Source organism: Colletotrichum fructicola, assembly GCF_000319635.2.
Source record: "Colletotrichum fructicola Nara gc5 chromosome Unknown KSG_Nara_v1_contig02, whole genome shotgun sequence".
In the NCBI taxonomy this organism is placed as follows: Eukaryota; Fungi; Ascomycota; class Sordariomycetes; order Glomerellales; family Glomerellaceae; genus Colletotrichum; species Colletotrichum fructicola.
Window position 1 is genome coordinate 5,449,940 of NW_027094052.1, and position 21,168 is coordinate 5,471,107.

At 51.1% G+C, this 21,168-nt stretch overlaps 10 protein-coding genes across 10 annotated transcripts; 7 read left to right on the plus strand and 3 right to left on the minus strand.

The window, feature by feature from the left end:
• Nucleotides 1-464: 464 nt before the first annotated feature.
• Nucleotides 465-2,201, plus strand: mtaD-0 (5-methylthioadenosine/S-adenosylhomocysteine deaminase; the record flags this gene model as incomplete). Its single annotated transcript, XM_032024747.1, has 4 exons — nt 465-759; nt 843-974; nt 1,047-1,355; nt 1,426-2,201. 4 exons carry the CDS (start codon nt 465-467, stop codon nt 2,199-2,201), a joined length of 1,512 nt encoding a protein of 503 aa, XP_031878629.1.
• A 333-nt stretch (nt 2,202-2,534) lies between these two features.
• On the plus strand, nt 2,535-3,530 carry orsB-3 (Decarboxylase orsB; the record flags this gene model as incomplete). Its single annotated transcript, XM_032024746.1, has 1 exon — nt 2,535-3,530. One exon carries the CDS (start codon nt 2,535-2,537, stop codon nt 3,528-3,530), a length of 996 nt encoding a protein of 331 aa, XP_031878583.1.
• A 207-nt stretch (nt 3,531-3,737) lies between these two features.
• Nucleotides 3,738-4,724, plus strand: CGGC5_v004286 (Isoflavone reductase-like protein PCBER; the record flags this gene model as incomplete). The annotated part of the gene is made up of 2 exons (XM_032024745.1): nt 3,738-3,785; nt 3,855-4,724. The coding sequence occupies 2 exons, from the start codon at nt 3,738-3,740 to the stop codon at nt 4,722-4,724; spliced, it is 918 nt and encodes a 305-aa protein (XP_031878584.1).
• Nucleotides 4,725-4,856: 132 nt separating this feature from the next.
• vrtR1-0 (Transcription factor vrtR1) lies at nt 4,857-6,829 on the minus strand (the record flags this gene model as incomplete). Its single annotated transcript, XM_066151259.1, has 4 exons — nt 4,857-5,549; nt 5,605-5,896; nt 5,967-6,640; nt 6,695-6,829. The coding sequence occupies 4 exons, from the start codon at nt 6,827-6,829 to the stop codon at nt 4,857-4,859; spliced, it is 1,794 nt and encodes a 597-aa protein (XP_066009386.1).
• A 1,558-nt stretch (nt 6,830-8,387) lies between these two features.
• On the plus strand, nt 8,388-8,874 carry atnB-0 (Aspercryptin biosynthesis cluster protein B; the record flags this gene model as incomplete). Its single annotated transcript, XM_032024743.1, has 3 exons — nt 8,388-8,485; nt 8,566-8,618; nt 8,681-8,874. 3 exons carry the CDS (start codon nt 8,388-8,390, stop codon nt 8,872-8,874), a joined length of 345 nt encoding a protein of 114 aa, XP_031878582.1.
• A 4,576-nt stretch (nt 8,875-13,450) lies between these two features.
• On the minus strand, nt 13,451-14,167 carry CGGC5_v004289 (Uncharacterized protein; the record flags this gene model as incomplete). The annotated part of the gene is made up of 1 exon (XM_032024740.1): nt 13,451-14,167. One exon carries the CDS (start codon nt 14,165-14,167, stop codon nt 13,451-13,453), a length of 717 nt encoding a protein of 238 aa, XP_031878551.1.
• Nucleotides 14,168-14,674: 507 nt separating this feature from the next.
• CGGC5_v004290 (uncharacterized protein) lies at nt 14,675-15,313 on the plus strand (the record flags this gene model as incomplete). Its single annotated transcript, XM_032024739.1, has 2 exons — nt 14,675-14,819; nt 14,922-15,313. 2 exons carry the CDS (start codon nt 14,675-14,677, stop codon nt 15,311-15,313), a joined length of 537 nt encoding a protein of 178 aa, XP_031878635.1.
• Nucleotides 15,314-16,141: 828 nt separating this feature from the next.
• COX2-2 (Cytochrome P450 monooxygenase COX2) lies at nt 16,142-17,935 on the plus strand (the record flags this gene model as incomplete). The annotated part of the gene is made up of 3 exons (XM_032024737.1): nt 16,142-16,555; nt 16,640-17,623; nt 17,693-17,935. 3 exons carry the CDS (start codon nt 16,142-16,144, stop codon nt 17,933-17,935), a joined length of 1,641 nt encoding a protein of 546 aa, XP_031878628.1.
• Nucleotides 17,936-18,396: 461 nt separating this feature from the next.
• Nucleotides 18,397-19,769, minus strand: cntA-1 (Carnitine monooxygenase oxygenase subunit; the record flags this gene model as incomplete). Its single annotated transcript, XM_032024736.1, has 4 exons — nt 18,397-18,832; nt 18,902-19,074; nt 19,135-19,433; nt 19,490-19,769. 4 exons carry the CDS (start codon nt 19,767-19,769, stop codon nt 18,397-18,399), a joined length of 1,188 nt encoding a protein of 395 aa, XP_031878601.1.
• A 900-nt stretch (nt 19,770-20,669) lies between these two features.
• CGGC5_v004293 (uncharacterized protein) lies at nt 20,670-21,071 on the plus strand (the record flags this gene model as incomplete). Its single annotated transcript, XM_032024735.2, has 1 exon — nt 20,670-21,071. The coding sequence occupies one exon, from the start codon at nt 20,670-20,672 to the stop codon at nt 21,069-21,071; it is 402 nt and encodes a 133-aa protein (XP_031878614.2).
• Between the last annotated feature and the right edge of the window lie 97 nt (nt 21,072-21,168).

Sequence of the window (21,168 nt, forward strand, 5' to 3'; positions counted from 1 at the left end):
GTATGCTGCTTCAGGACTTGATGCCAGCAGCAGTTAACTTCCGAGACTTGTGATTGACCCAACATTTGTAAGCGACTGCCCTGACGGAGATATTTGTCAAACGTCGCGCCCTTGCCAAACGCTCAGCGTATGTGAGATCGACATCCCCCAGCCAGTATTCCTTTGTGACATCTCAATCACGGGGAGCCATACAGTCCGAGATAATGGGCAAGGGCCATGAGACCTCCGCGGTCTCTATGCAGAGCTCATCGTGAGTTGCATATACGGGTCAATTGCAATAACAAGGGTTCGGGCCTGTCGGCCGAATTTCCCGACACCATAGAACGACCCCTGTCAGGGGCGGTCCAAGTGGGCTAATTCAATTCTATCTCCTCTCATCGCCTTAAAAAGGAACCGAGGAAGACTTCCAGGTGCGTGGACTGTATCACTTTCATCACATTGGTCAATCCCTGTGGCGCGAAATCATGTCCCGAGGACTCACAGCCGCCGCTAGTGGTGCCATCCTCCTGAGACGCGGCACCCTCCTCTATCATGGTGACCAAGACCATGTGGAACCGCTACGGGATACCGATATCCTTGTCAGGAACAACCGGATCGCCAAGATTGGAAAGAGCATTGCTGCCCCAGTTGATGCGGAACTTGTCGACTGCAGAGGCAAGATCATCACCCCCGGATTCGTGGACACGCACCATCATCTTTGGCAAACGCAATTGAAAGGTTGCCATGCGGACCAATCAGTGTTCGATTACATACCGACCGGTACGTGGGTATATCTGTGACTGTGAACATGTCGGTGTCATGAATCAGTTGACTGATGGAGGCGCGTATTCGCTACACCGTAGGCTTCTGGCAAAGCTATGTGTACACTCCCAAGGATATGTTCTGGGGCCAGCTGGGAGGCGCGTTGGAGGCCATCGCCTCAGGCACAACATTTGTCCTAGATCATGCTCACGGGAATCAGTCTAATGATCATGGTAAGCGCTCAACACCATGTGGAGGGGCAGGCTGGAGAACAATTTTCATCGTGTGTCTGATGCATTGAATAGCCCGTCAAGCCTTATCCGCAACCATCGCGTCTGGGATCCGCTCCATATTTGCATACTCCCATGCACCTTACTTCACCAAATGGGACGCAAAGAGCTGTGAGCTCTCTCGAGACATCATGCCAGAGTCCAGCATGGCTCATATCTTTGAGCTTGCCCAGCAGCAGCCGTTTGGCAACGGGAGAGTTCACATTGGATTCGGCTTCGACTATTGGTTCTTGCCCAAGGAAGCTGTTGTTGGCATCTTTTCCCAGCTTCGTGGTGCAGGCATTAAGCTTTTCACGTCTCATTACGCCAAAAACCCTACTTTTGGTACATCCAGCCCGTTTCTATTCTTACATATATGTTCGGGGCTCCTGGACGTGAGCTAACCGTCTTCCAGGGAACCACCCGCTCATTCACACATTGGCGGCGTATAACCTCATCAAGACACCAAGTGACATCTTATTGTCGCATGCTACAGGCCTCGATGAACATGAGAAGGCCAAGCTAGCAGAGACCCAGGTCCCCGTATCCAGCACGCCCGATACGGAGGCACAGATGGGATTTGGTTGGCCACTGGCTTTCACACCTGGTATCAACTACACACTGGGCGTCGACTGTCACACTAACAATACCTCCTCCATTCTATCGCTTGCCCGGACTGCGCTGCAGCTTGCACGTCAGAGGAACACCGTGAAGGAAATGAACGGCGGAGAGGGCGCTCCTCAGCGCATGGACCTGCGCCCAACGGGCAGCACTGAAGATGCTTTCAACGCAGCTACTATCAGAGCCGCACGCGCAGTCCTTTTGGGGAACGAAATCGGGTCAATTAAGGAGGGGAAACTGGCTGATCTCGTCATCTTCGATGCCTTGGGAAGCGTAGGCATGAGCTGTGTCTCTGAATCAGATCCCCTGACTGCAGTTGTTCGCCACAGCGACAGCCGCGACATTGAGGCCGTCATGATTGACGGAGTCTGGAGGAAGAGGGACGGCAGGTTGTGTCCAGTGACCGTTGAAGAGACAGGGGCTAGCCTGGCATGGCCGGCTATCAGGCAAAATCTACTGGCGAGCCAACGCGACATCCAGGAGAGGCAAAAGAATCTGAATGTCGACAAAGCGAAGGAAGCACTTGTTGCTATGTTTCAGATTGATAAAAGCAAGCTTGTGAAATCTTGATTTGGAAGATCTCGACCATAGTTAGCTATCCCTCAAGTAATTAGGTAGATCAAGTGACGGCAACTTGAAACCCAGGATGAGTTCACAACTTTGTATCGTCTTATACTTCTCATCCGGGATGCCAGGTTTGAGAGTCAAAAGGCCTACAAATGTGCCTCTCTTTCGGAGAGAGGGGCTCGGCAAGGTCTCCGCGGGTATATAAGACCTGTCCTGCCTAGGTGCCGTAGCTTCTGGTTCAAATTTCTTCACAGACATTTGACATCTCTCTGCGCAATCATATAGTCCTACAAATTTCCGCTGAATAAATTTCGACATCCACCAAGTAACAGGAACATGATCAACCCAATTCCACCACTGATCACACTTGAGGAGCACTTTGTCTCGCAGGATAATTTCAATGCTCTTTCTGAGCTGTACGCCGAACAGCTCAAGCACCTGCCCGAGGTTGCTGATGAACTGTTAGATGTCAGCCGGCTTCGACTGGCCAGTATGGACAAAAATGGCATTTCCTTCCAGGTCATATCGCATGCGCCAGGTCTAGGGCCGAAGCCGGCAAGATACAGCTCCTTGGCCAATGAAGAGCTCGCTAGGGCAGTAAAAGCACGTCCGGACCGGTTCGCCGCATTTGCCGTGCTTCCCATGGCGGAGCCCCAGGCGGCCGCTGCAGAGCTTCGGAGATGCGTCGGAATGGGATTCGTTGGCGCTCTTGTGGACGCCCATGTCGACGGCGTTCACTATGATGACAGAAGGTTCTGGCCGGTGTTCGAAGCCGCAGCCGACCTTGATGTGCCGATTTATCTTCATCCGACATATCCAACACCGTTGCAGTCGTCTGCTTACGAGGGTCAATACGAGCAAGGTGCGGCGCGAAGCCTTGGCAGCAGTGGCTTCGGCTGGCATCAGGAGACAGGGTTAGCAGTGCTGAAGTTATTTGCTGCCGGACTTTTTGACGAGCTCCCGTCCCTCAAGATCATCATCGGTCATTTCGGAGAGATGCTTCCATTTATGATCGAGCGGATAGCCAAGCTCTCGGTTCGATGGGGGACTCGGCTGCGACCATGGCGACAAGTATGGAGGGAAAACGTGTGGATTACTACTAGCGGAGTGTGGGAGCTAGCACCTATGGCCTGTATCCTCAGAAACACATCCTTGAGTCACATTCTCTATAGCGTTGACTACCCGTTCGAGAAGAATGAGACCGGCTTGGCCTGGATGAGAGAACTCCAGGAAAGTGGGCTAGTTACCCCGGATGAGCTCGAGATGATCGCGCACCGAAATGCCGAGCAGCTCTTAAAGCTGAGTATCCCGACACGTCAAGCTATGGTTTGATGAGGATACCGGGAGCCCCCAGCTAGTGTCAAAGTTTACGCCTTGCCGTAGAAGTCCGGATTAGAATAAAAATCAGATACTCCTTTCTTATTGCCTTCATATGTTCCGCTGTGGCTTGTATCTCTGCTTCCCAGCATTGCTCTCGCTGTGTCTTCATTTTGTCGGCTTTCCTATACGACCCAATCACTCAAAATTGTTCCAGCAGCAATGACAACCACCGAAAAGTCCACTGTGAAGGCAGTAGCCTTGGCTGGGGTAATTATGAGCAGCGCTTGGTTCATTTCCTATGCCAGACCACGTTGCTGATCAAACGTTCGTTCCCAGGCTGGCGGGAAGCTTGGCAGGCGAGTTCTTGACGCTCTCGTAGATGCAGGCTTCGACGTAACGGTGTTGGTACGCCGTCAAAGCATCCCCTCTAGCTACCCACCTGGTGTTCGGGTCCGTGAGATAGACTACGACTCAATTGACTCACTACGAGAGGCCCTTCGCGGCATCGATGCCGTCATCTCCACGGTCGGCAAGCGGAACGGGCTCGAAAGCCAATTTCGCCTCATCGACGCCGCGGTCATGGAGGGAGTTACTCGGTTCATTCCATCTGAGTTCGGCGCCGATCTTCAACACAAAGAGGTCCGCACATTTCCGACGTACCAAACCAAAATCGAAGTTGAAGAATATCTTGAGAAGATGGCCCGGGAGACCAATCTCACGTACACTTTCATATACTGTAGCGCGCTGTTCGACGAGGGTCTGGATTTGGGTGCATTTGCAGACTTTCAGGCCAAGAAGGTCAACTTCTTTGATGGGGGCGCAACAACATTCAACGCAACGAGAAGCGTTACAGTCGCTGACACTGTAGTGGCTATTTTGAACAAGCTCGAGGCCACCAAAAACAAAGCCGTTCGCATTCGAGACGTCTCCATGACGCCTAAGGAACTGCTGAAGGCCATTCAAGGGCTCGACAAAAATGCTGACTGGACTTCTGTCGCCATTGACACTGGGAAGCTCGTTCAAGGAGCACAAGCCGAGCTAGCTTCGGGGAAATTCAGTCCGAAGGCCTTCGCCGCTTTCGCAATGAGAGCCACGTTTGCGCCAGGGTTGGCCGGACAGTACGGCGATGACAACGACCTTCTTGGAATCAAGGACATTGCGAAGGATGACCTCGAAAACGCATTGAAGTCTAGACTCTTAGTTTGAACGTTGAATTGGGATGGCGTCTACAGAAATAGTGTATAGTTTCATTGGTACAATTGTGAGTGTGCATCTCTCCATCCTCCCTGTTGTTTCCTCTCGGTATGATCATAGGCATGTACCCACACGTATGTAGCGTTAGCTCTCAGCGAAATATAATCTGCCGTCTTCGCTAGTGAAGTCGCACATGTCATCGGCTTCTTCCAACTGCCTCATCATCTGGTCCGCCTGAGACATCGCACTCTGGAACTCCTGCAGCTGCGGACCAGCATTGGAGAATGTCTCAAGCGAAACTTGGTTGCCTTGCGTGTAGATGGAATTTTGCCTTGTCGAGAGACCACCTACCCTTGTCGGCTCTCCAATGGTGGAGTCTCCTCCTCTATATGCAGCAGGGTTAGAATGCTTGGCTGACAGAGATGACGACTTCCGACGCCTCATTCCGTTCTTTCTTCGTCTCCGAGCTATCTCGATAGTTTTCATGACAGAGCGCCACTGGTGCACTCGGCTATGCTTCGTTGAAGAGTCCCAGCGCAGCACCGCACTCTGTTCTACGACTCTCCAAGCCTTATCGGCGTCCCTACTCAACGGCTGGTTGCAAAGTTCAGACAGTATGATGGCAAACGCATGCCACTCATTGTAGCACTTCGTCAGCCATGACCAATTTGCCAGCAAAGGGTCAGTCCGTAATCTGTACGAATGCATCATGCACTCAATGGCCCCCTGGAAAACTTGGCGCTTTTGTTCGTCGGTCAAAGATACTCCAGTCCCTAACGGATTGAGCACCATAATTCGCAGATTGGCAATGATGGTTCCGATAAAGGACATTGTAAGCTGGCCGTATCGTGTAAGTGACCGACTTCGCAAGAATCATGGAGAGTGCGCTTACACAGTAAAGAGGCTCCCGCGACGTTGGGTCTTCAGGAAAACGAGCATATATAATCTTTCGCTGCTTCTCAACCCACGCTTCTTTATCAGTGGTTGTCATTGACGCGAAGCTTAACCCTGTATCCGGGTCGATGTGGCGTGTGTCGATCATGGTCCGCCACAGATTCGACGCCCAGCAGCGAGCAGCGGTGAAAGACATGTCCGTGATGCCATCTTGTTCCCTTGGGTATTCTGTCATGCCGGGGTACAGAGCGGAGTCGTTCACATTCATAGGCCGCCTGGAGTTAAAGCTACTGAGCTCTAAGCTAAAGCATCATTCTGGATCAGTAAGAGTAATTCGATGGGGGGTGAAGATTGACTTACAGTCCAGAGGAGCACGAATAGTCCTCAGATGCTGGCGTGTCTAGAACGCATAGGTTCCACCAAAGACGACGTCGCATCTCTGCTTCGAACGGCGGTAGATTAAGTGTGCTTCCATCCCGGTGCATGCCGAGAGACTGTGATAAACGGACAGCCAAGCCTGTCATGGTCCAGGAGTACGTGGGGTCGCGGCAACGAAGTAGAATCAGATAGACAACAAATGCTTGCAGGGTGAGCATGTCGTCCGTTTCCATCAATCTGGACCGGGTAAAGGCAGCGTCTGCGTCGCGCCTAAACCTAGTCAGTAACACCGACTGCTCCTCTCCAAACTGAAGTGGGGTGTCATCCTCTGGCAAACTGTTCACGGCGCCAAAGTAGATGACAAACATCAATGCTTCCACGTTGGGAGCTAGGTCCTTCGGGTTTTGTATCGCTCCCAGCACCATCTGTTCGACAGACGGTATGTGTAAAACAGTAGCCACGGGGTGTATATTTGACTTGAAAAGGTGCCAGGCCTTGAGTCTGTGATGTTGTGGAGGGTGTGATGAAGGGCTCTCCGTATCTCGAGTGCTGGTGCTGAAGATGAAAGAATACTGTGAGATATTTGGTGCCAAGGCTGCGCCCGTACCCTCGTAATCCGATTCTTCTTCGCTCATCATGCCGTCACTCATGTCGTCCTGTCATCAAACATGAGCAACCCGCATCATAGGTTCGAAGACATGATAACTTACCTCAGTATGCAAGGCTTCCCAGAAGGTTCCACTCACGTATCTATCCCGACCATCATCCTTGACCAACTTGCCCGTTGAGACTCCGTATGGTGACCAAGAAAGGTTCGATTCGGCTTCAACCTTGTCCCCATTCATTCTAGATGCATGGGTGCTGGAAGATGTGCTTGCTAGGGACTCTGCTTCTCTCGGTGGCGATTGTCCAGTCAAGGCGTTTGCATCTTTTGGCGCACTGAATGTAGTCGCTGGTACCTGCTGCTCACGATGGACGGCGCCTGTAGATCCTACGGAGTAGGGCGGCGTTGGGGGCGCCGGAGATGGATGCTCAGCCACGGTCCCTGGCCGTTGGTCTCGAGATTGGGCTGAAGATACGTCGGGGGAAAGGTTTGCTTCGCGAGCTGTAGTCGACGAAGATGAAATGGAGGAGAAAGGCAAAAACGATCCTTGTTGCACACAATCGGCCAGTGTCTTGAACATGGGCTCCAGGCGATGGAGCTGTTCCCAAAGTTGGGAATCGGTCAACATCTGGCGCCCAGCCGATGCGCTGTCCGATGGATAAACGCATTCGGCGCCGAACTTCTTGCAATTATGACATGGCTGCTTCTTATCGCATCCAACCTTTCGACGACGACATGCCATGCATACCCGACGTGGAAGTGCCTGAATGCGAGGTTGGGTGGCATCTTGTCCTGCTGTCTGCTGCTGTGACTGGCTCAGGTCTCCTAATTGTGCAGGATTCCAAGCAGACACGATGGAATCTGCCGTCTCGTGATTGCCGGGGTATGGTCGGGATTGGATGGTGTCCGGAGAATTCATGATTGCTCTCAAATTACAACGCACGAAATCGAATCTGCGAGCCTCCAGCGGCGGGTTTTGGGATGAAGGGAAGGAAGCAGCAGTTAAACCGGTCTATGGCTTCCACCCCAAAAGCATTAAGAGGGGTCGTCCGTCACCTGCACAGCTCCGGTGGATAAGGGAGCAATCGGAAGGTTGGGATGTTGACAAAGATAACAATGACGAACCCCCTCCCACTCCCTCTGAAAAAGGGGTCTCACTATCACCAGCCATGTGCAAGGAACTCAACGGCAGAAGGGGGCGCAATACTAGCCAAGCGATAAGGTACGCGGGTAGTGGAGCAGGCATAATGCGGGGGTGAACGAATCGAGGCACACCTGATTACCACCCTCACCCTCCTAGCGACGTGCTGAAAAGCCGGCACTTGTTGATGAGCCGTCGACGATCTGCCTGGGTGTTCTAAAACAATCTGGCGCAAGGCGAGTGGGATGTGGATCGGGTGTCCTGGTTGAGACATACGTAGACGGGATGATTTCAGAGCAACATGGTTCGCGCCTACGACTCCATTCGGAATGCAATGAAGAGCAGGGACAAGCCAAAGTCTTAGTAATTAGGTTCATCGAAACAATGCCGATCTTGTGACCAAGACTTGAAAACAAACGAACAGCGCTTGACCGAGTGGAGGCGTCTCATCCCTGTCCATCTTGGCCGTGATGGCTAACCGCGTAGCTCGGCCGACACCTCCGGCCCAGGCATTCCGTGGCCAGAGTTCAAGGCAATGACCTATGGACCTTTTTCGTTACCAGACAAGTTAAGAGACGGCGACCTTTGCTCGAATTTTCGATACAACACTTCGTACTTCAACGATTCATTTGACACAACCTCATTTGTGAATCAAGCTATGGCTACATCCTCAACCACAGGGACAGAGTGTTCAGAGTGGCTCGTCCGCGTCCCTGACTTTCCGGGTGTCGCGGAGCGGAGAGCAGCCGTGTTCCCGTAAGTCGATCACATTGCGCACAGGCTGCTAAGATGGGTATCGTACATGAAACATGAAAGCTGACGAACGCTGACAACAGCCAACACATTGAGAAGTTGAAAACAGATCCCGCCCAGTTTTGGGTGTTTGGGGGTGGGCTACCCGTATGCCGCCGGCCGAACAGGGATGCATCAAGCTAACATTCGGCGGTGCAGGAGCCACTCTGGCGGAGCCCGTGGACCCCGGCCGGCCCCCGCACATCACCGGCAGCGCCATGTTGATCTTTGCACCCACACGAGAAGACGTCCTGGATCGGCTCAAGAACGACCCGTTGACTAAGGAGGGCGTTTGGGATATCAACAATGTTCAAATTCACCCTTTCTTTCGCCCCAAGAGAGTTCCTGTATGAGAGTGTTGATGGGGATATCAGGGATACAAATGTCACATAATCGCTGCAGATGAAGGAAACTATACAGTATTGACAACCAGGCAATTACTAGCAGTGTTGTATGCTAAGCCACAGCCAAGATCATATCATGCAACCGAACGTCGCATATGCATGTCTCAAACAATCAAGAAGGCGCCTCAAAGTCCGCATGTCGGGCCCAAAGCTCTCTCCAGAACTCGCCTAGAATGCCGACACTCTTGGGGTCACCTGGAGGCAACAATTGGGTAACAAATATGGCTCCCATTCGCTTCTCGCGATTAATGAACCATCCAATATTGGGCATGCCATTCCAAGTCAAGGTCTTTGCGGGCAAGTTAGGCACGGTCCCTTGGGTAACAAGACCCCCTAGGCCAAATGCGACCTGAGGACATCCCGAGCTATCCCCAGTCAACTGTTCATGCAGTGACTGAAAGATTTCGCGTCAGAATTGAGACTCTTATTGGATGCAGAAAGAAGCGTACCTTTTGCTTGAGTAAGCCATCGTACATAGGTGATCCGTGCTGGAACTGCGGAATGAACATCGTTTCCACCGTCTCTACTTTCAGGAGTAGCGGTGTATCACGCAAGAGGTCCCTCAAAACCGATGCAAAATCAGAGCTAGAGGTTATCAAACCCATGCCGCCAGAATCATCCTGCGCATCAACTGGGTACGGTGATGAGATAGGTACCAGCTCTCCAATGTGATTGCGAAGCCACATTTGGGCGGCGTCCTTCTCAATGTCTGATCGCTGCCGCAGGTGGAAGGTTGATCGTCTCAGGCCGAGAGGTTTGAAAATATTTTCGTCCATGTAAATGCTCAAAGTCTTGCCGCTCACTCTCTCGATCAAAATTCCAGCCCAGTCGAGGCCCGCACCATAAACCCAACTACTACCGGGTTCGAACAGGAGTGGAAGAGAAAAGGCTTCGTGCACTCTCCCGCTCATTACCAATGGCTCCTCGCCGCGAGACTTTCGCCAAGCAACCAAAAGAGGGTGCATAGCATCGTAGGAAAGCCCGCTTGTGTGTGTTATCAGGTGGCGCAAGGTGATTTTGTTTGTGGCTGGTTTCAGCTGAAAAGATCCGCCGGGACCTTCAAAGATAACATCTGGGCTTTTCAGCTCAGGCAAAATGCTTCCGACCTCATCGTCTAGGTTTATTAACCCCCTTTCGGTGAGTTGCAGCACGCAAATCGTGGTGAGTAGCTTGGTGCAAGAGAATCCAGAGAATAAGGTTTCGAGTGTGATCTCCTCGTTACTGTCTTTCTTGGCTCGGCCGAGGCATCTGCTGAAGACAATACCTGGAAAGAGAGTTTAGAGAAGATACTGGTTACATTTGGAGCAGTTTTAGGTACCACTTTGGTTGAATACGGCGAGTGCAACACCTGGGAGGCCCGTAGATGTGTCTTGGGTCAAAGATACCAGTGTCTCCTCGCAGGCTAACCTCATCTTCTCGAATGTAGCACGACGGTGAAAAAGGTTTGTCCGTTCAATATGTCTCAGAATCTTCACAATCCTTCCATACCAGATTGCCAGATGAATTTTCTGTTCATATACTGGACACTAGTCGAAGGAATGATTACTTTTGACATGAAGACGGCTTTGCCTTTTTGCGGCTATTGTCGGCCACTTCGGCCGACAGCCGACAGGGTCGTATTTGCCCAGGAATATGATCTGTTAGCCTCAGAAAGCTCCTCTATGGATCTCTCTAAGTCATCGGAAGCTCTGCTTCGCCCCTTGGACTGCTTACCGAGTTGCTCGTTTCAACATTGCGCGACGTTCGGCATGTCCTGTACCGCCACTCGTTCTTGACCAGTGGGCCAGAGTGTTATTCTCAATATGGCGCATTCAAATGCTTCGTCTTCACAGCAGCCGCCTAATCCCGACCCTGCGCCGGCAGCGCCAACAGTAACATCAGCGCCAGCGCCGACAAGCAATGCCGGGAGAAAACGACGATCTTGCGATCTTTGCAGCCGACGGAAAGTTAAGTGCGATAAGCAAAAGCCGTGCAGAAACTGCGTCAAGTATGGCGGGGAGTGCATTTTCCCGGCAGGCAAGACAGCCCAGACTGAAGTTGCTGTAGCGCCTGAGCTTGTCGCGATGCTACAACGGCTGGAGAAAGTTGTTCAGACTCTTGAACCAAAAGGACCTGAGCAGCGACAAGGCAATTCAGCACCTTCCCCTCCTCAGCCAGAAGGGACCCGCGAGCACAAGCACCCCTCTCCCCCGGCTTCTGCACCGACCATCGAGATTCCTGCGACTGAAGTCGGCGTTGAGGCTCTTGTACAAGATGACACAGTCTGCTTTGAAGACTATGGCCAAGCTTCGGAGCCGTCGAAGGATAGTGTTCCAAAGACCAAAGATGGTGAGAACGGCGGCAGAATAATTGTTGATGCTGGGAGAGACACATACGTCAGACGATGGTTTTGGGAGACTCTTAATGCTGAGGTGAGCACTTTTTTGCCACATATTGTTGTGTTTACAGCTTCTCACCGCGGTTTTACAGGCTAGCAGTGATTCCGCAACGGACGATGAACGCTCAGATGTGGAAGAGTGTTGCGATTCCTTGCCGACGACTTCAAAATCCGGAAACCCAGATCCTACACACGCATCAATACAACAGACTGGGAGCAAAGAGCGCGTATTGGCTGTCCTCAACTCGCACAAACACCATTTATGGAAGGTTTACAAAGAACGCGTTGAGCCTCTCACCAAATTGCTTCATTTGCCTTCGCTGGAACAATCGACGATCGCGTCAGCCAGTCCTTCTGCCCCGGCTCCTAGACAGAGTTCGCGGTGCATCCTGCTGTCTCTCCAATATGGTGCTGTGACAAGTCTTAGCGAGGAAGAGTGTGGTGAAATCTTCAATCTCTCACAGGCACAGGTACTCTCTTTGATGCGTGATATAATGGGTCAAATGTTCTCGGACGCCATGCTCATTCATACTGGAGACATACAACCACTACAGGCATTGGTCTTGTACATCATCTTCCTTCGGCACCATGAGCCGAGACTGTCTTGGAACCTCACTGGGTTGGCCGTAAGACTTGCTCAGAACTTTGGAACTCATCGAGAAGGTTCTTTGTTTCGACTTTCGAAGTTTGACATCGAGATGCGGCGAAGACTATGGTGGCAGATCGCGGTCCTCGACACACCTTCTGCAGAGGACTACTCGGGCGAGTACAATCTGTTAGTACTTCCACCCGAGACCAACATGTCATTGCAGTTTCCTGTCTAACATACATGAACATACTCGAGATGAGCAGTTGTGATACACAAATGCCTCGCAATCTCAACGATACTCAACTGCATCCGGCCATGATGGAGTACCCACCCGAAACAAGAGGCATCACAGAGATGACGTTTACCTTGGCGCGGTGCCAGATAACTAGCATGTATCGTTGCATGATTGACTCGAGGAGGACCTGCGGAGCTACAGGGAAACCCTACTCACAATTATCCTTCCAGGAACGATCCGACTGGATCGATGGTTGTGAGGCAGCGTTTTCGCAGAAGTACCTGAGAGAATGTTCTCCCACAGTCCCTTTCCATTGGGTAAGTAATCACCTTATCGGGCTGGGTAAATGCAGCCAAATGGATCAATACTGAGGATTGAGCCCATAGGTCACGGTGATTCTTACTCGCATGCTTTTCCACAAAGTCAGATTGCACGGATGTAATCCACTACAAGAACCAGACGATTTGTCGGAAACCATTCGTAAAACGCTCTTCCTTGTCGCCGTTGAGGTGATTGAGTTGAACTACAAGCTGAGAACGGATCCGCGAACACGCCCCTGGGCCTGGCTCTTCAGCTCGTACACTCAATGGCATTCTTTCTCGTTAGTCCTCGTCTGGTTGCAACAGGACCCTCTCTGTAAGGGATCACGACGGGCATGGGAAGCAATTGAAAAGGCTATTGTTCTCAGATGGGAGCATCCCCTTTCGCTCCTGGGCGGCAAAAAGCCCCAGCAATGGCGATCGATCATAAGGCAGCTTGGGAGAGCACGTTCTATACGGCAAGATGCTCTTGGAAAGAGAAAGAGACGAGCATCCCGTGCATCCCAGCTCACGGGTGCACCTTCAGCAGCCCCATCGAATGGCGGCATGGCCGCCGGACGTCCGTCAGCTGCGCAGACCTTTCCTCAACCTATCCAACAGCAGCCCCATCTCTCACCACAAAAGGCATCGGATCAGACGGTTGGCCCGCGTAATGCCGCACTTGATGCTACCGAAGACGCGTACATGTCGCCAGACGCCATGATGTCGGGATTGGGAGACCACCAGTCAAAGAACTCAATTCCCAGCTTCAACTACGGCGATATGTCAGATATGATGGCACCGTCAGATACGATGATGATCGATGAGGAATTTTCAACTGAAGAATTTCAGAGTTTGCCCGACTTCTTGTTCCTCCAAAGCATTTTCCAGAACGCTAGCTAGTCCTTTGAGGAACAAATTGAACATGAAATGACTTCACTATCCGAGCACATTCTTATAGCTGTCCCAGTTCCGGATGTCAATTGATTTACGTAATCTTCTATAGAACATGATCAAGTCATTATCTACTTTAAGCCGTTCTGTCCCAGTTTGCCCTCTCTAATCTCTTTGTGTATCCCGCTGTTCCCTTCCAACCCAGCGTGAGTGGCGTCGTCCATACCGGGAATCACCATGTCAAAGGTGTCCCGAATGACCGCATACTGGAAGTAACCACAACGAGCGATTGGTTGCGTTTTCTTGACATCCAATTTTCCGTCCGTAAGCACGTCATCGTGGATGTGAACAGCTACAACTCTGCCGATGACGACGTCGACAGTTCCCATTGGTGGGTTGGCAGGCAACCTGATAGTCGAGTGATAGACGCACTCAAACTTCACTGGACTGTCTTTAACCATGGGAACCGGGTCTCCAGGCAGTGAATGGCTGTATTCCTTACGCAGCCCGGCGCGCTCAAACTCGTCCACTGCGTATCCAACCTGTTCTGCGGAAATGTTGACGGCTTCGCGCAAGTCCCATGTTGCGAGATTCCAGCAGAACTTTCCGGTCGACTCGACATTACGGACCGTATCTTTTCTTTGCATATCTGGTTTCTGGTTGGCCGAAAACATGACGTAGGGAGGATCAAATGTCAGGTTGTTGAACTGCGAATAGGGCGCAAGATTATGTACGGTAGAGTCCGTGGCCGAGACGGTTGAGATCCAGCCGATTGGACGTGGAACTACGCATGCTTTGAAAGGATCATGCGGGAGGTTGTGAGCAGTTTTGCCTGGCTCGTAGTACATAGTGGTGGTATTGTAGTGGCGATTGCCAACTTTAAGCAGAGAAAGTCTGATGTCGATGGCTTGTCAGTGTAATTAATAATAAAAAAAGCATGTCCATTTCCTCCGAGTCCCGGACGATTGGCTGTCTATGCTATAGGATATATCGACAAGCAGCAGTAATCTTTTCTTTCCATCATTGAGCTCGGCCCAGACGCGGCTTGTTCAATGCGGGGGTGGAGCACGCTCCGCAGCATCGGATGGAAAACCCGGCCGAAGAAACGAACCCCGACGATACAGAACTTGGATCACTAAGCTTTACTTTTTCGAGTTCCGGAGTTTATTGTACCTCGCCCGGTCCGAATGAGGCAGTAATTTGAAGAAGTCCGTCTGCAAGCTCACATACAATCCTCTCGGTCTCCTTCCTGCTACATCATATTCTGTTCAGCGGTTCTGTATCCAACCCCCACCTCCTGAGTAACATCACCTGTAACCCATTTCCCCAACGGTTTTCAAATCATCCTTTCAATCATGGAGGATGACGATGTTGAGATTGGTCCTGGCCGTGACATTCCCACGGACGGAATTCCGGTCAATTTCGTGCCGGCCAAAGCTGGCGAAACTTTCAAACTAGGACTGATAACCTGTCGGGTTTTGGAAGACGGGTCGCGAACCAGTAAGATTCCCCCGATGAGTCCAAATGAACTTTTGTGATGAAGGCGTCAGATTGGAGGCACGTTCCAAGTTGCTTGCTAACAAGTGTATTCCGTGTGACAAGACAATCGCATCGGCGCGGCTGAGTTCACCCTTCCACCAGGCCTCAAGGGGCCGCCGCCGCACTGGCATGAAATGCACGACGAAACTTTCTTGACGACGAAAGGAACTATTCGCTACCACATTCCTAAGCCTGATGGCACCGAGGATATCATTGACGCTAAGGAAGGTGATTATGTGACGGTGCCCGTCCGGGCTCCGCACACGTTCAGCAACCCAACCGACCAAGAGGCCAAGTTTTACAACACGTACACGCCCGCCTACTATATCAACTACTTCAAGTTGCTAGGAACCTACGTGAAGGAAGGAAAGCCGATTTCGCCAAAGGAGCATCTGGACGCAATGTCAAACTTTGCCACAATCCCGGTGCCTCGCAAGTACATGGAAAAGAAGTAGTCGGAAGATAGTCAAACGCTGCATTGAGTCATTTGAGCTATCATCAAAGCCGTCAGTAAATGGTCGCATTCTTAAATAACAGTGACGCGTGATTTCATCCTCAGAAATTCTTCTCAGTCCGCTCGTCATTTACTCTGGTTTGACGAGGACTTTTACTCCCCAGTTGCCGACGTTACTTATTGCTTCATTCTATTATTCTAGGGGCTTCATTTATATTGGTATTTCATCGATTCTTACGATCGTTCTTTTTAGCGTGGTTTTTATCGCCATTGTCCCTCTCGTCATCGCCCCTATCGCTTTCTTGTCCATATTGCCGTAGCCCTTATCGTTGCTGTGATCACCATCCGCCCGTGCTCGAAAAGGGAACAAACGATTTCGCGTGTGGCCTCTCTCATCCCATCACATGAAGTACACCTGGCTCAAACATGGCAACCCTGGACCAAACATCGGTATCGCTATAGGACGCTTATCTCAGATTTGTTCGGGCTAGCGTATGCAGGACACGGAGTTTCGGCCGGCGGGCAGCGGACGTCGCATTTGATTTTCACATTCGCTCATTGGCCACCGATTTGTCCCGCATTGAACCCCCACGTACGTGACCGACGGCCATGCACCTTTCGTTGGCCAAGGCACGGGTTGAGCGAATCCCGCCGAGACAAACGAGCATACTGGGACACAAGTGTATGGTAGGTGATTGAGAACGTATGTAGGCACATCAATGACCTCCCATCCATACCTCTTATCTGACGGGCAGTACCTCCGCGTCAGTATACACTCAAAACGCTGACCTCACTTTCTCCATATTATCACTCCTCAAGGCCAAACACAATGGCCTTTTTAGGGCTCATCTTTGTATGCTCTTTGGCTACTGTTGCCTTTGGCATCATTTACGTCTTCGTTGACTATGTTCGCGTCCTCCGACTCAGGCAGAAAATGGCTCCCGGGCCTTTTCCACTGCCCCTCTTTGGCAATATCTTTCACATCCCACCTATCAGACAATGGAAAAAGTTCGAGGAATGGTCCCTGAAGTATCACTCCCCAATCATCACCATTTGGGATGGCCACACCCCCATCATGATCTGCAATGATGCTTGGTCAATGTCCGAGCTTTGTGACAAGCGCGCAAATATTTACTCCTCCAGAGCCGTGAAGACACTAACCGGCAAGGTGTTTGGTCTTCACAAGTTCAATCAAGCCGGCCTTCAATACGGAGAGCAGTGGCGTATACATCGCAGACTTACCGTAAGCAACCGTTTCCGAGGGCAATAACAAAACAACGAACCGACATTTTCATCGTTCAAGGCTAATCATCCTCTTATCAAATAGCATTCTGCCGCAAATGCCCAAGTTGTGCAAACGTATCGTCAGATGCAAGCCAATGAAGCCAAGCTATTGATCAAGGATTGCCTAGAGGACTCTGAGAGGTTCGTCTCGAGTGCCTTGCGATTCACCGTCTCCATCGTGTCCGTCATTGCTTGGGGCAGGCGTATCAGCAGCGAGAATGACACAGTTCTGAAGGTTGCGCAAGCCTTTGTCGGCAGCGCGAACCTTGGTTTCCCGGGGAAAACGTACACAGAGGCTGTCCCATTTCTTACCAAGATGCCGCCGTGGCTGAATCCGCTCCCGAACCAACTCAGAAAACTTGCCGAGACCTCCAACAAGTACTTCTATGCCTTGTCTGCAGAGGGCGCGGAGGCATCGCGAGACAACTTTGCAAAGAGGCTCCTCAGGGAGAAGGAAGAACATGGCCTAAGCAAGGTCGAGATCTCGAATTTGACGGGAAACTTCATTGGCGCCGGTGTTGACACGACAACTAGTGCAATGTTGACATTCATCCTGGCCATGTGTCTTAATCAAGATGTTCAGACCAAAGCCCAGGAGGAAATTGACCGCGTCATTGGCCAAGGCAGGTACCCTGATTGGTCGGACGAGGACAATCTACCGTACGTTGCGGCTATCATCAACGAGACTCTTCGTTGGCGACCCCCGTTTGCGCTGGGAGGCCCTGCCCATGCTCCCATTCAAGATGATGTCTACGACGGATATCTCTTTCCGAAAGGGACTGCCATCATTGGCAATCTCTACGCCATTCAGCGTAACCCTCGGGAGTATCCCCAACCCGACAGGTTCTGGCCAGAGCGGTTCCTGGACGGCTTCAACAGGCCTGCCTACCCGAACAAGAGGGGTCACAACACGTTTGGCTGGGGCCGTCGAGTTTGCAGTGGAGAGGCTCTTGCGCAACAAAGTCTTTACTTCACGATTGTGTCCCTACTCTGGGCTTTCCGAATCCTTCCGGGCCTTGACGATCAGGTGAGTTCTTCGTGTTACTGGAGAGCCCTGGCTGTTCCATCTCAAACCTCGTGCTAATATATCACACAGGGCAAAGAGATTGTGCCGGACCCTGACGCCTACACAACTTCTCAGGTAAACCGACCAATGCCCTTCAAGTTGCGACTGTTGCCTAGGTCGGAGTCTATTACGAGACTTATTAAACAAGAGGCCCAGGAGGCCAGAATGGAGCTTCGGGCATACGATGCTGACACCACCGTCACGTTTGAAAGTGCCCAGTCGATTTCTCTCGATATGCCCATCTCCAAGGCAGAAAAGAACTCGGGCTTGTAGTGTTCGCATTGCACAGGCACGCATCTAGGAAAAGGAGAGCGGCTATTGGAATTAGATACATTAATCAGTATGCCTGGTGATCTTTTCTTTCACTTGACACAACTTTGTCATTCTCTAGGCTTACGTAGCTGTATATGTCGAGTTTGTCGGAATTCTAGGCCCCAAGCATACGTGCAAATTGCAACTGTCTGCAACCAAAAGGCTGCATACGTGAACTATTGATATGTACAACATTCTGACTATTTCTCAGTCATTAGGTGATAGACATCGTCAGCCATCCGCCTTGACGTAACGTATACCATGACCCGGTCAACCGGATGACCGCACTTAGAAACTCTTTCCAAGACCTGAGCCGAGATCAGCGGTGCACGGAAGCTTTGGAAACTTGCATAGTCGCAGGAGATGAAATGACAATAAATTTAGTTACAAATTTCTACCAAATATTGCTTCTGGATCCTCCTTTACCATGCCAATCCTTCAGGGGCAGAGCCGCCACGGAGTGCGGAATTCTCGCAGACACCCCGACAAAAAGCTTCATCTTGCTCTGCAGAGGACTTGGTTGTCTGGACAGGACCTCTGCGAGCAGGCCACCACTCTGCTCCGCGTTTCTTCTCCTCATCCACGTGCTCATGAAGCATTCCTTTGACTCTGCCAATGACATAGACAACGGCTTCCTCTACATCAGGGTGGAATGGCCCAGTCATGTAAGTATCGCTGTTGAGATTTGCCTGGGATCCATTGGCCAGCCACTTGTCCTCTGACTCGACCTGACTGAAGAAGTCGAGCTTCTCCTTGACTTGCTCCGGGGTCGCTGATTTAGATCGATAAACCTCGTATCGCATCAGGCTAGTGGTTGCAGATGTTGGGACGATGGACATCATGTAGAAGAATACCGGGCTGTGATAAATGTCAGAACCGCAGGCCTCCAATCAAGACTTCGCTCAATATGACAAGGCATAGACTCACGTCAAAGTGACAGAGGCGTTGGGAAACATGTACGTCGGGCTGACTGAGCCAGAGCGCTCCTCTCCCTTTGCGCCCAAATGCGCAACCCAATACTTTTCGAGGCCGTAGTTCATCTGCTTGTTGCCCTTGAAAAACGGCGCAAGTCCAGGATGCGCCGTGGGACAATGGTAGCACTAAGAACTTTCAACAACTGGCCAGTACCATACCGGGGTATTTCGCTTTGACTGACTAACCTCGTTATAGTTCTCAATCAATGTCTTCCAGTTGAACTTGCCCTCCATCGACCAGGTGTGATCGTACTCATAATCACTCATGTCAAAATTCTCCAGTCGAGGCTGGGTGTCAACGCCGCCAAATTGCTCCTCCCAGCTCAATGTGGGTTTTTCGGCGGCGTCCAGGTTCACCCAGAAGAAGCCCAGGCGGTCCACATGACTGTGAACCTTGTACAACTTGTACTCCTCCTTGTCGAAGTCCTCAACGTGATCGAAGCGGGGAGCCTTGGCCAAGTTTCCGTTCATGCTGTATGACCAGCCTGTGAAGCGGTCAGAACTACCTTGAAATCTTGCTATTCAATGCGAGGAGCCTTACCATGATATTTACAAGACAACACGAATGCTTTGCCTTCGTTCTCGTGGACAATCGGGAAAGCCCTGTGGCGGCAGATATTGAGAAATGCGTTGATGTTTCCTGCTCGGTCCTTGATGATGAAGAAAGGGTAGCCTGCCATCTCATAGCGGGCGTATTTCCCAGGCTCATTGAACTGGTGAATATGAGAAACGAGGATCCATGATTTGCTGAATATTGCTCGTCGTTCCAACTGATAGAACCCTGGCTCGCGGTACCAAGAAGCTGGAAGTGTGCTCTGCATATTGATCGATTTGTGATGTGCTCGAGGCTTGCCCAAGTCCTAGGATTACTGGTTCTACAATAACGCACCCTGTAAATTGAGTTCTTTTAGAGCTTGCAACTAGCTTGACGCTTCACATCCATCCTATACCACCTCGCAGCTCTAGCTATTGCTAATTCGCGTAAGCCACCGGCCGAACGATACGGAAGTACATAATGCCAAGTGGTATACTTCGGCATTCCGAAACGAGCCGAACGCCGACGATTACAAAAAGCACACCCAGAGATTGGAAGATACTGGGCGAAGGACTGGGCTCGGGTCGTCGGCCGAGCTTTCCGTGTCCTCCATCAGCCCCCGCCTTTGTCGGCGAGGCGGGGCCACCCTGCGGGCCTGTGGCTTCGACGATGGTACTCTGTACATTTCCCCAACTTCAGGTTCGTTTAAACCCACCGAAAAGACTTTAGTTCTGTGCAGTGGGAGTACAGCATCTGCTCAACCACCTGACTTCCAATAAAATTCTAGAATGACTAATAGTCTAACCATGTTTGGTCGCTAGCAAGGACACAGTGAAATGGTAACTTTCCGAGTCGACATCGGCACTTCGGCTGGCGGTAACCCCCAGATGAACAAAGAATCCATCAAAGGAGGTCAGTCGATTCATTCCACAGCTCTGACGGTTTGGGGACTACAAATAAACTCGGACAAATGTCCATAGATTACGAACGAATGTGATCAAAAAATAGCGATCTGGGATTAATCCTATCAACACTGTCCAAACCTGCAAGCATTCTGTACCCTGATCCTCTGCATGTGTCAAGAAGTAGAACACATCGCCTACTTTGATTCACACTACTCATCCTCAGTCTCATGTTCAACAGTTTGACGCCTCGTGAAGCAATCGCCGATGCTCTGTGCCACATCATGTCTGCCTTTGACGAGAACGACGCGTCTCTGCTCGCCTCCGCTGTGACCCCGGATATCACTCTAACTATCAACGGCAATGATGTGTCGGGCTTCGAAAACGTCAAGGCCCACAGCCTCAACATTGTGGGCCCGATGGATACGACCCATTTTGCAGCCAACATTCGCATTGACGTTGCGGACAATGACGCCGCCATTGCGACGTTGACCGCAAACAATCTGGCTCTGCATTACACTGGTTGGGATGGACTTGGCTCGAGCGAGAGAAAGTTGTTCGGAGGATCAAAACATGTCATCGAGCTCAGTGAAGACGAGAAAGATGGGCTTTACAAGGTCAATTTGTGGCACATGAAGACGGCATGGAAAGAGGGAGGTACGGGGTGGTTGCACCCAAAAGCTTGAGTTGCTTTCGCTCTTGCGAAAGTAAGTTTTTGTGGAGCTAGTTGGTTGGGTAATAATTTCCCCTTTTCATTGCTAACTCTCAAGGGTGTCCTAGCCA